The sequence below is a fragment of the Schistocerca piceifrons genome, chromosome 3 (assembly GCF_021461385.2).
Source record: "Schistocerca piceifrons isolate TAMUIC-IGC-003096 chromosome 3, iqSchPice1.1, whole genome shotgun sequence".
Classification (NCBI taxonomy): Eukaryota; Metazoa; Arthropoda; class Insecta; order Orthoptera; family Acrididae; genus Schistocerca; species Schistocerca piceifrons.
In genome coordinates this window covers 835,766,964-835,779,559 of record NC_060140.1, presented here as the reverse complement: position 1 = coordinate 835,779,559, position 12,596 = coordinate 835,766,964, and the positions used below count along the sequence as shown (strand labels likewise).

Genomic DNA, 12,596 nt, shown 5'->3' with positions numbered 1-12,596 from the left:
GAATATCCAATGAAGTAGCGAACACTTCACATATATTTTTATTTGTTTGCGTGTGTGTGTGTGTGTGTGGGGGGGGGGGGGGGGAGAGGGGAGGGGGATGCATTTTATTTGAGGGCTGATATGCTGAAATCGTTCCAATAGAGTGACTAACTGCTTGGAGGGGGGGGGGGGGGGGGGGGGAGGGATCTGCAACTACTGATTATGCAGAGCTCAACACATTGAGAACTTTTTTTGGGATCTTGACAGCACTTTTAAGATTTTTCAAACTGTTATAAATTTGGAAATCAACCTTATTGATAAGGTTGTTAAAGCAACAGTTGCTTTCATAGTTATGTAATGTCCACCATGAGTGAAACCTATGATCCAAGTAATTCTCTCGATTGTGAGGACGCGCAAAATGGCATATTCCTTGATGGAATAACATCAGAGCCTTCCAATACACTGCCACTACAAAGGTCAACTGCTGGAAATATTCCACTTGATTCTAAACATGTGCAAAACAAGTTCATAAGTACCTTGTAAATGGAGGACAAGTTCCTTGTCAACAAAATGAAAAACAAGTAAAAAACTATATGTATTGAAATAAAGACACATATTATAACTCCTACTGTAACTAAATATTAATGACAACCCAGCTCACTTACCTCTGTTCCTTCTAAATTAGTTGTAGAGAATCTGGTAGTCTTCCGCTCACTGGAAAACTGAAACAAATCTAAATATCATAAAACAGGTTTATAGATTTTGTCAGCCCCTGACTGACTGTTTTACAATTTCTTCTTCTCTCTTCCATAATCTCTTAAAGAATTTGTTGTTTTTATCACAGTTTCTCTTGTTGCTGCAGGACATAATTCTTCATATTTGGCAAGACATATCTCATAAGCAGTATCACTCACTGCTTTATCATGGTGTTCTTTACCTTTTACATTGCATAAGCATGCTTATAGGTTACAAATTTCTCCAACAATTCACAATTTATATTTCTGAGATCAGACATGGAATCGGAAACATGGTAAGATATTCACTTAACACATGCTACCACATAACTGGGATTTGATCAAGCACTAGACTGCTTGAATAATCCTGATGCTTGCGCAGACTGATCCTACACGTGCTCAAACATGCTTGCACAAGCACACTTGTGCATGTGTGCTTGTCAAGCATACAATTACATGTGTGGCCACCTTAAATGGGGAGGTAATAATTTCAAGAGCGTCTGATGATTATTGCAAACAGCTCTGTAACGTACAGTATCACATTTAAAGTTATAAAATATATCAAATTAATATGGGATACACTGTATAATTTGTGCTTATTTGACAATTTACTTCTTCAGCCGGTCAATAAGTTTTCCACTATGAAGCTAAACTAAGACTGATAAAAACGGAGTGGACAATTTCACTCATGTTTTAGGTACTTTCTCCAAGACATATTTTCCTCTTTTTGAAAGTATGCACTGAAAAACTTGCAAATTTACTCTCCTTTAAGGATAATGTCGTTTATAAAACTACAAACAAAGGAAAGTCCAGGCTGGAGTACTAACAATATTATAAAAAGGATAGATTGCTACTCACTGTAAAAGGCTGCTTCACAACACATGCCATTTGTATCCTTCCCTCCACCACCGGCTTTTCTGAATGGGAATCATCCTTACAACACATTCTCTGCTCCCAGCCTCAACCTACAGTAACTTACTATCCCCTCCCCCTCTGTCCAATAACCTCCTCCTAGTTCACATACTCTCACCCTCACTGTGCACTGCTCTCTGCTAATGCACCCACCAATCTTTTGCTATCTCTGCTCCTCTATCAGCCTACCCCCCCCCCCCCCTCCTCCTCCTCCTCCTCCCTTCCTCCCTCCCAGCCTCCTGACGCTGCACCTGGCATCCCTGTCCCGCCACCTCTAGTCCTTGCATGCTCCACCACAAAGTGCTGATTCTGCTCCCGGGTTATATCATTCTTGTTTAATGCACTTTGGTTGCATTCTGGCTGGAGCGGCTACGGGCAGCGGTCGTTTGTATGAGGTGTGAATATGTATGCATTATTCTTTTTTGAAGAAGGCTTTGGCATAAATCTTATATGTAACAGTCTTTTTATCAGCTTGACTGCAACTCAGTGTGTTATCTTCAGGATGAGAAGCAATCTGTCCTTTTCATAATATTGTTGATTTATCTAACTACTACTACAAGTGCAAATAGGATACTTACTAGACCATTTGGCAAAGTCTGTTGCTGGACATTAAGGTACTGATAATGATCATTGTAGCCCGTAGGCTCAAACCTCTCCATCACTGGCAATATACTGAACAAGAAACTGCTATCGTCACCTGAAATTCGTGTGAGACAATAAACAACTACTGCTTAATGGAAAAGTTTTTAAATCATCATTTGGTAGCACTGTTATAACAATAGAAAAAGAAAAGTGAAGAAATACTTTACCAACATAATTTGGGCTTAGGGTCCAACTGCTGGGTGCAAAACCTCCGAAAACATGCCCATCTCTATCTCTGACAATGACAATTGTAGGTCCCTTGTTCATTATGCAGCCAATAAGTTTTGAGAAACTTTCACCATGCGCAACAGTCGAGAACAGTAGCCTCCACTCACTCTGAAGCTTGGAAGGAAGTCCAGCATTCAAGAAGACAATGCTTGGCCACGACAGTACTGATGGGGACTTATCACTTATGATCCTGTTCCAAAATGGAATTGTGTTGTACCTTTCCATTGTATCTTCGTCTAGAATATTGTATATCTTATTAAAAACTACTTTCTGCAGAATAGTGAACAACAAATTCCATGATGTCACCCAAGTAGTCAAATCTGAAAGAGAGACCTCACTGCACACAGGCAAATCTTTACACAGATGTTTCACTAGTGCCTGGAGCTGATCTGACTGTATAATTATGTTCTGGCCCACTTTCCAAGATTCGAAGTTTCTTGTTTTCTTGCTTCTGTATGTTTCCATATATGATGTAAAAATGTGTTCCACATACTAAAAAGAAAGAAAGTAATAGAATTAGGTCAATTGATGGCCTTTGTAAATTTATTAATATATTGATTAGTAACAGTCTATTGTGAATTTGTGTAGAAGTGATAACTAAAAGAAGTTGCATCAATGACTGAAACTAATTCAACAGTGGGATGTTTACTGATGTTGGCCAACCTGCCATTAAAACTAATGGACTGTGACAAGTTTGGATCTTTCTCCCCTTGCAATGTAACACCACCAATTGTACTAGCCATGGACAACTCACAGTCTGACTCAGTTAAGAGAGGGAAAACACAGTGTGATGCCTTTAACACACCTAGAATTTCCGCGAGTGCCAAACACACTGTGCAGATATTGAGTATCAAACAGCAATTGTGCCACAAGCTGTTATTTACTTAAATGACAATTGCACATCAGGAACATGTCAATGCACAGATAGACAATAGGAACTACATAGTTGGTTGTGTTTTTAGCACCAACACAGTTGCTGAGAAAGTTTAGAAAATGCCCTTTCAGAATTAGTGTGAAACATACTGTGGCTTATAGCCCATTTTAGACATGAAACCTGTATCTAAACATGCCACTTTAAAAATTTTCTGAACATCATACCCCCCAAGTTATTCTATTTCATATTGTCATATGAAACATGGATATTATGGAACAAATCAATTTTTAAAAGAATTTTGTAGAAATATACTAAGATTAAATCTTGTCTACTAACTTGTACCGCATCTATGGGGGGACAATGCCTTGCCAAAGTAATAACCATGAGAGCAGATAAGATTGCAGGCCAGGACAGACCTGAGTGGATGAACCACATGAAGTGTGTCCCACAATGCTCCATCTCTCCCGCATCCATTCCCGTATTTATTCCCAAATTCCCCAGGTACTCAACTCATGGTGTGATATGATCTATACTGAGGGGTGCATGGCACATGGGAAGATGTATCGCAAATGGAGCCTCAGGTATATCAGGCAAACTCCCAGTGTAATTAGCCTTGCACTGCGTCAGGGCTCCATGGTGTCAATCTAATAATTCCCCAATTCTCATGGGACCAAAATGGAAAACACGGAATAAAATAAAACAAAAGCTTAGGGACTTGAGACCTCAAACATTCAAGCCTTGGGGTTTAAACTGATGTAAGCTGTTTTGGCAACTGGATCAGGCGACAGACCAGTTCATGAAGTGGAAATCATCAGTGAGAAGTTGGACCAAATTAAGTTCAAATAACAGATATCAACTGTAAGACCTCCAAAAACAGACTCTTAGTGTGAATGGTACAAACAGACTACTCCTATCTTCTAGACAGGAAACAAGAGAATGTGAGAGGAGTCTCTGTACATTATCTTCCTGGAACTGGAATTTCATGATTCAGAGCAAACAAATAACTACTAAGACCTAGCGGCCAACATACATCCACATCCGACGCATAATTATGCCAATCTTGGTGGTTTTCTTACTTCTTTTAGCATTCAAAATGTTCACCACTTGCAAGCTAGCTGCTGACTACATCATGCCGAACCACATTTTACTTTCCACATACCGCAGTTTGTTCCAGAGAGACTCCCCTCTTTACATCTGTATAAACCTATGTACTCTATCCATGAAACAGTCTTATTCAGGGTGTTACAAAAAGGTACGGCCAAACTTTCAGGAAACATTCCTCACACACAAATAAAGAAAAGATGTTATGTGGACATGTGTCTGGAAACGCTTAATTTCCATGTTAGAGCTCATTTTAGTTTCGTCAGTATGTTCTTCCACATACACTCAATGGAGTACGTTATCATGATTTCATACGGGATACTCTACCTGTGCTGCTAGAACATGTGCCTTTACAAGTACAACACAACATTTGGTTCATGCACGATGGAGCTCCTGCACATTTCACTCGAAGTGTTCGTACGCTTCTCAACAACAGATTCGGTGACTGATGGATTGGTAGAGGCGGACCAATTCCATGGCCTCCACGCTCTCCTGACCTCAACCCTCTTGACTTTCATTTATGGGGGCATTTGAAAGCTCTTGTCTACGCAACCCCGGTACCAAATGTAGAGACTCTTCGTGCTCGTATTGTGGACGGCTGTGATACAATACTCCATTCTCCAGGGCTGCATCAGCGCATCAGGGATTTCATGCGACAGAGGGTCGATGCATGTATCCTCGCTAACGGAGGATATTTTGGACATTTCCTGTAACAAAGTGTTTGAAGTCACGCTGGAACGTTCTGCTGCTGTGTGTTTCCATTCCATGATTAATGTGATTTGAAGAGAAGTAATAAAATTAGCTCTAACATGGAAAGTAAGCATTTCCGGACACATGTCCACATAACATATTTTCTTTCTTTGTGTGTGACGAATGTTTCCTGAAAGTTTGGCCGTACCTTTTTGTAACACCCTGTATACAAGACTAACATAGTCACATTATAAAAGACAAAATTTTGAAAATTACATTCACAAATTAACTCTTGTTAAATAGTTTTACAGAAAACAAGAACAATTATGCACATGTGATGAAACAAAGAACATGGTAATGTACATCCTGCATCATACAAAAAAGAACATAGAAGTTACATGAAGTAAATACCATCGATATCTAACAAGTTTTACAGGCATGGCATTAAAAATACCATATGTAGATGGAATTAGACCATGCTGAGTAAATAAAAGGTAGAAGCACCATGCTGAAAGATAAAATGGTGATCAACAACAGCAGAGAGTGTGTGCAAGGAGAGGTTCTGTCCCCACTGCTGTAGAACCCAATGGTGAATGAACTCCTCGAAGAGTTAAATACTAGAGATTACTTTTGCCAAGGACACATAGATGATTTTGTAATTCTAATACTTTGAAAATTTGCTAGTACCATTAGAACACTGACATAAGTGGACATTGAGCAAAACTGGCGCAGGAAACAGAATTTAAGAGTCAGTCCCAAGGAAACTACTGTAATATCATTTACAAGGAAGCATATCTGGGACAGATACTGGACTCTCAAACTCTTCAACAGAACTCTACCAGTAGAGGGGGCAGTTAAGTATTTAGGGACAATTCTGGATGCAAAACTACCACACACAAAGAGTATATGTTGCAAGGCAAAAGGAGATCTTGTGTGCACTAGAAGCGCCTGTGGGAAAGACTGGAGTCAAAGCCCCAGGAGCGTGTACTAGATACATACCACTGCAATAAGACCTAAGATAAGTTGCGGGTCCACAGCACAGGGGGAATGAAGTACAAAGATGGTGGCTACTAAGGAGCTTGGCACAGTGCAGAGATTGGCCAGCTTAGCTGCAGCAGGCATAATTAGCAGCACATCCACTGCTGGGACAGAGACCATGCTGAATGTGCCCATTGTTTTTTGTTTTTATGTTTTTTTTTGTTATGGTTTTAGGGCGCAAAACTGCTATGGTCATTAGCGCCCGGTCTGTGACTTAGGAAAAGGTAAAAAACGAAACTGGAAACCAGCAGAAATGGGAATGAAACTCAAAAAATTGGAGAAACTAAAAATAGAAGGAAAGCTTAAAAAACCACTATAGAAGGGGGTTGGTTGTCCCCAAAAGGAGCTTCAAATGACTGACGTCATCTCACTGGCACTAATAAACTCGAGAACGCGATCGGCTGAGCGCGTGTCATCTGCTAAAATGGAAGATATATCAGGCGACACCTGTAGATGGACGTGTAACGGAGTAAAATAGGGGCACTCAAGTAAAAGGTGTCTTACCGTTCACAGCTGAGAGCAGTGGGGACAGAGTGGGGGAGGATCACCACTTAAAAGATGTCGATGGCTAAAAAGACAGTGCCCTATCCGGAGTCTAGTTAAAATTACCTCCTCCCGACAACGCATTTGGGAGGAAGAGGTCCAAGCACAGGGAAGAGCTTTCACATCCCACAATTTATTATTGGGAAGTGTCGACCAATGTGCGTGCCATGAAAGAGTAACACGACAACATAAAACACTCCGTAGATCGGCGAAGGGAATCATGCGAATAGCTGGCTGAACAAGAGACTGCAGCCTTGGCCACTATATCGGCCACCTCATTTCCACAGATACCAACGTGTCCTGGGATCCAGAGGAACGCCACAGAGACGCCCCCCCCCCCCCCCCAAGTGGAGCAAGTGGAGGCAGTCCTGAATCCAGTGGTGGACATGGTACAGAGCTTGAAGACTGAGGAGAGAGCTGAGAGAATCTGAACAGATAACATACTGTATCCGTTGATGGCGACGGATGTATTGGACAGCCTGGAAAACAGCGTAAAGCTCTGCAGTATAAACCAAACACTGGTCGGGAAGCCGAAATCGATTTGGGGTGTCGCCAACAATATAGGCACTCCCTACACCTAACGATGTTTTCGAGCCATCAGTGTAAATAAATGTGGCTTCCTTCATTTGTGCACATAGAGCAGGAAATGCCCGACGATAAACAAGTGAAGGAGTACCATCCTTGGGAAATTGACGAAGGTCACGGAGCAGGCAGGTCCTGGGACGGAGCCAAGGCGGTGCTGTACCCCAAGTTGCCAAGAAGGTTTTAGGAAAGCGGAAGGAAAGAGAATGGAGCTGTTGATGGAAGCGGACTCCCGGTGGTAGTAGGGAGGAAGGGCAGCCTGCATACCCTAAATCCAAGGAGGCATCGAAAAAAATGTCATGGGCTGGATTAGCAGGCATGGAAGACAGGTGGCTAGCATAACGACTCAGAAGGACAGCTCGCCAATTGGACAGCGGAGGTTCAGCAGTCTCAGCATAAAGGCTTTCCACAAGGCTGGTGTAAAAAGCTCCAGACACTAAATGTAATCCACGGTGGTGGATAGAGTCGAGATGCCGAAGAATAGACGGCCGAGCAGAGGAGTAAACTATGCTTCCATAGTCCAATTTCGAGCGCACTAAGGCGCGATAGAGGCGGAGAAGGACCACTCTGTCCGCTCCCCAGGAGGTACCATTCAGGACACGGAGGGTGTTGAGGGATCGTAGACAGCGAGCTGAAAGATAGGAAACGTGGGAGGACCAGCACAGTTTTCTGTCAAACATAATACCCAAGAATTTAGCGGCGTCCAAAAATGGAAGGTTGACAGGTCCTAGATGTAAGGAAGGTGGAAGAAACTCCGTACGACGCCAAAAATTAACACACACGAAAGCGGAAGCCTGTTGCGATGCTCCAAGAGTGGAGGCGATCGAGACATCCTTGAAGATGTCTTTCAAGAAGGCTGGTCCGTTGAGAGCTGTAGTAGATCGCAAAATCGTCCACAAAGAGGGAGCCCGAGACATCAGGAAGGAGACAGTCCATAATTGGATTTATGGCAATGGCAAACAGTAAAACACTTAGCACGGAGCCCTGGGGTACCCCGTTTTCTTGGGAGAAAGTATGGGAGAGAGTAGTGTTCACCCGCACTCGAAATGTGCCCTCTGCCATAAATTCGCGAAGAAAAAGGGGCAGCCGACCTCGAAAGCCCCAAGAGAACAGTGTGCGGAGGATGCCTGTCCTCCAACAGGTATCGTATGCTCTCTCCAGATCAAAAAATATTGCTACAGTTTGGTGTTTCCAGAGAAAATTGTTCATGATATAAGTGGACAGACCAACAAGATAATCAACTGCAGAACGATGCTTTCGGAAACCACATTGGGCAGGTGTTAAAAGACTGCGGGACTTTAGCCACCAAGCTAAACAGCAATTCACCATATGCTCCAAAACCTTACATACACTACTCATGAGAGAAATGGGGCGTTAGCTAAGGGGGAGATGTTTGTCCTTTCCAGGTTTTGGAACAGGAACGACGATAGCTTCCCGCTATCGTCTGGGAAAAGTACTGTCGGTCCAAATTCGATTATAAAGGCGAAGGAGGTAACGCAGACTATGGTTTGATAAATGCAGCAACATTTGGATGTGGATACCATCCGGTCCTGGGGCGGAGGAGCGAGAAGAAGAGAGTGCACGTTGGAGTTCCCGCATGGAGAAAACAGTATTATACCTTTCGCGATTTTGAGAGGAGAAAGCAAGAGGTTGCACTTCCGCTGCACATTTCTTCGGGAGAAATGCTGGTGGGTAATTTGAAGAGCTCGAAATCTCAGCAAAGTGTTGACCCAATGAGTTAGAAATTGCGAAGGGGTCCACTAACGTATCATGCGCGACAGTGAGCCCAGAGACTGGGGAGAAACTAGGCGTGCCAGATAACCGTCGAATCCGACTCCAAACTTCCGAGGAGGCAGTGAAGGTGTTAAATGAGCTAGTAAAGAAGTCCCAGCTTGCCTTCTTGCTATCGCAGAATATGTGACAGCATCGCGCATGGAACTGCTTATAGTGGATATAGTTGGCCAAAGAAGGATGGTGGCGGAAAACGTGAAGAGCACGTCGCCGCTCACGTATTGCGTCACGGCATGCCTCGTTCCACCAAGGAACTGGGGGTGGTGCCGGGGCAATTCGGAGGTGCGTTGTATTGAACGTTCTGCAGCTGTAAGAATAACATCTGTAATATGTGTGACCTCATCGTCGACGCTAGGAAAGTGACGGTCATCGAATGTAGCTAGAGACGAAAAAAGTGTCCAATCGGCTTGGGCAAACTAACAGCGTCACGGGCGCATATATGGCAGTTGAGGCTGCAATCTAAGGACACATGGAAAGTGGTCACTCGAGTGTGTATCAGCAAGGGCGAACCATTCGAAGCGCCGAGCTAGCGGAACAGTACCGACCGAAAGGTCCAAATGAGAGAGATTTGTCGTGAAGGCAGACAAAAATGTAGGGTCCCCAGTGTTCAGGCAAACAAGGTCCGCTTGGTGGAAGACGTCTATCAATAGTGAGCCACGCGGACAAGGATGTGGAGATCCCCAAAGCGGGTGGTGGGCATTGAAGTCCCCAACCAGCAAATAGGGGGGGTGGAAGCTGACCAAGAAGATGAAGGAGATCAGCTCGTGCCATTGGTGTGGACGATGGAATGTATACAGTACAAAGAGAGAAGGTGTATCCAGAAAGGGAAAGATAAACAGCAACAGCTTGGAAGGAAGTGTTTAAGGGGATTGGGTGATAATGGAGAGTATCATGGAGAAGAATCTTGAGTCCTCCATGTGGTGGAGTGCCTTCAACAGAGGGGAGATCAAATTGGACTGACTGAAAATGGGGGAGAACAAAGCAGTCGTGGGGACACAGCTTTGTTTCCTGAAGACAGAAGATGACCAGCGAGTAGGATCGTAAGAGAATTGACAATTCATCCCGATTGGCTCGAATGCTGCGGATATTCCAGTGGATAATGGACATAGGGTGGATAGAAAATGGAGAAATGTGGCCAAGGTTGCCGTCAACTCAACGACTGCTCAGAGCTTGCGACCAGCAGCATGGAACGGCATTCAGCTGAAGGCAGAAGATCCTGATCCATAGGTTGTTCAGGAGCAGCTCCTGCCACCAGCGATTGGCCAGTCGACCGCCAGGTGGTGCTGTAGACAAGACATGCCATGGCGGAGAAGGAGAAGAACTGGGTTTCTTATTAGCCTTCTTGGAAACAGGATGTTTAGATGAAGGAGGAACCGATGGTTGTGAAATTGGGGTACGTAAAAAATCTTCACGAGTAGGCTCTTTTTTGGAAGTCTTGGTGTCTGACTTTTGGGCTCGAGATTTAGCAGAACCCGATGAAGGGTGAGCCATAGAGTGAGCAGGCGAAAGTGGGGAGGTTGAAAGGGGAGTCTTCGCGCTGGCCGATCTGACGACCGTGGCACTAAAGGTGAGATCACAAGTCTGCGTGGGCGCCTCCTTTGTTGGCCGAGTAGAGGCAAGGACAGTGCTGTATTTTCCTGTCTGAGGCACAGTGGGCTTTCGATTGGCGAATAATTTTCGAGCAGCAAAGGTCGACACCTTTTCCTTCACGCTGATTTCCTGAATGAGCTTTTCGTCTTTAAAAATGGGGCAATCTCTAGAGGAAGCAGCGTGGTCACCCATACAGTTGATGCAATGAGGGGATGGAGGTGGACAAGCACCCTCATGGGCATCCTTGCCACACGTAACACATTTGGCCGGATTGGAACAGGACTGGCTGGTGTGATTGAACTGTTGACACCGATAGCAACGCGTAGGGTTTGGAATGTAAGGGCGAACGGAAATTATCTCATAGCCCGCTTTTATGTTCACTGGGAGTTGAACTCTCTCAAATGTCAAGAAGACAGTACGAGTTGGAATGATGTTCGTGTCAACCTTTTTCATGACTCTATGAACAGCCGTTACACCCTGGTCAGACAGGTAGTGTTGAATTTACTTGTTGGACAATCCGTCAAGGGAGCGTGTATAAACGACCCCACGTGAGGAATTTAAAGTGCGGTGCACTTCCACTCGGACAGGGAAGGTGTGTAGCAGTGAAGTACGCAGCAATTTTTGTGCCTGGAGGGCACTGACTGTTTCTAACAACAAGGTGCCATTTCGTAATCTGGAACAAGACTTTACAGGACCTGCAATTGCGTCGACACCTTTCTGAATAATGAAAGGGTTGACCGTGGAGAAGTCGTGACCTTCGTAAGACCGAGAAACAACAAGGAACTGTGGCAACGATGGAAGGACTATCTGTGGCTGAGACTCATTGAACTTACGCTTGTGAGCATACATAGCAGAAGATGAGGAAACCATTGCGGAAGTATCCCCCATGATTACCGTCGTATCCGATGGCACGCTCCTTCCTAGTGGGGGCCCTCTCTGAGGGCACTCCAGCCTTAGGTGATTGTTCACACCTCCCAAGAAATGGACAGAGGGACCAATCAGCACTTTCGTAAGGTATCAGCTCGGGTAATCACCCCTCCCTGGGCCTGGCCATTACCAGGGGGTACGTACATGTCCTACCTGTTTACCCGGGGCGGGGAATTACGCGTTACTCCTTCACCGGCTACGCATGGAAATGTGTGGGTCGGCCTTCAGACATGCACAGGGAGGAAAAACGAGAAAGGGAAAAACAAAGGGAAAGGAAAGAAGAGAGGTCTCAAACGCTGCAGTGGAGAAAAAGGCAAAGAGAAGAGGTAAGGAAAAGAGAAGGACAAAGTAAGGACGAAGACTTGCAAGCAGAGAAAGCAAAGAATGTGTTACATTCTCGAGCATCCGTCTCCAGACGTAGGCACAAAACATACTCCCAGAGGGGGAGAAAAGGAAGGAAAGAGGCGGAGGTGAGGGGGGGGGGGGGGGGGGCGAAGATGGGGGATGGGAAAGGATGCGGAGGAGGAGGAGGAGGAGGAGATTTGTGTTTAACGTCCCGTCGACAACGAGGTCATTAGAGACGGAGCACAAGCTCGGGTGACGGAAGGATGGGGAAGGAAATCGGCCGTGCCCTTTCAAAGGAAGCATCCCGGCATTTGCCTGAAGCGATTTAGGGAAATCACGGAAAACCACCTAAATCAGGATGGCCGGAGACGGGACTGAACCGTCGTCCTCCTGAATGGAAGGATGCGGAAAGGGAAGGTATGCAGCCCGGAAAGGAAGGAAGGCCACATTAGCTCGGGGTCCCGTGCTCGCTACGTACGTATCCACAAAAGAGTTGTGGACCCCCTGGGGGGGAATGTGCCCATGTTACACCTTTAGTCAATCAAGAATCTCACCCCAATATAGTGAATGTGGTAGATACAGGAATGATCCGAGAAATGCCAGCTGACAATTCAACATCT

General features: G+C 44.8%; 1 protein-coding gene across 1 annotated transcript in view; it reads right to left on the bottom strand.

Annotated features, from left to right (window-relative positions):
* Nucleotides 1-269: 269 nt before the first annotated feature.
* The window catches only part of LOC124788058 (MTOR-associated protein MEAK7-like), a 44,365-nt gene continuing 32,038 nt past the window's right edge, over nt 270-12,596 (bottom strand). The window contains exons 3-5 of the mRNA XM_047255137.1: nt 2,435-2,987; nt 2,204-2,322; nt 270-701 (exon numbers count right to left, since the gene is read on the bottom strand). Coding sequence (XP_047111093.1) covers nt 621-701; nt 2,204-2,322; nt 2,435-2,987 — 753 coding nt within the window. The 3' untranslated portion in view covers nt 270-620. The remainder of the gene's footprint in view (nt 702-2,203; nt 2,323-2,434; nt 2,988-12,596) is intronic.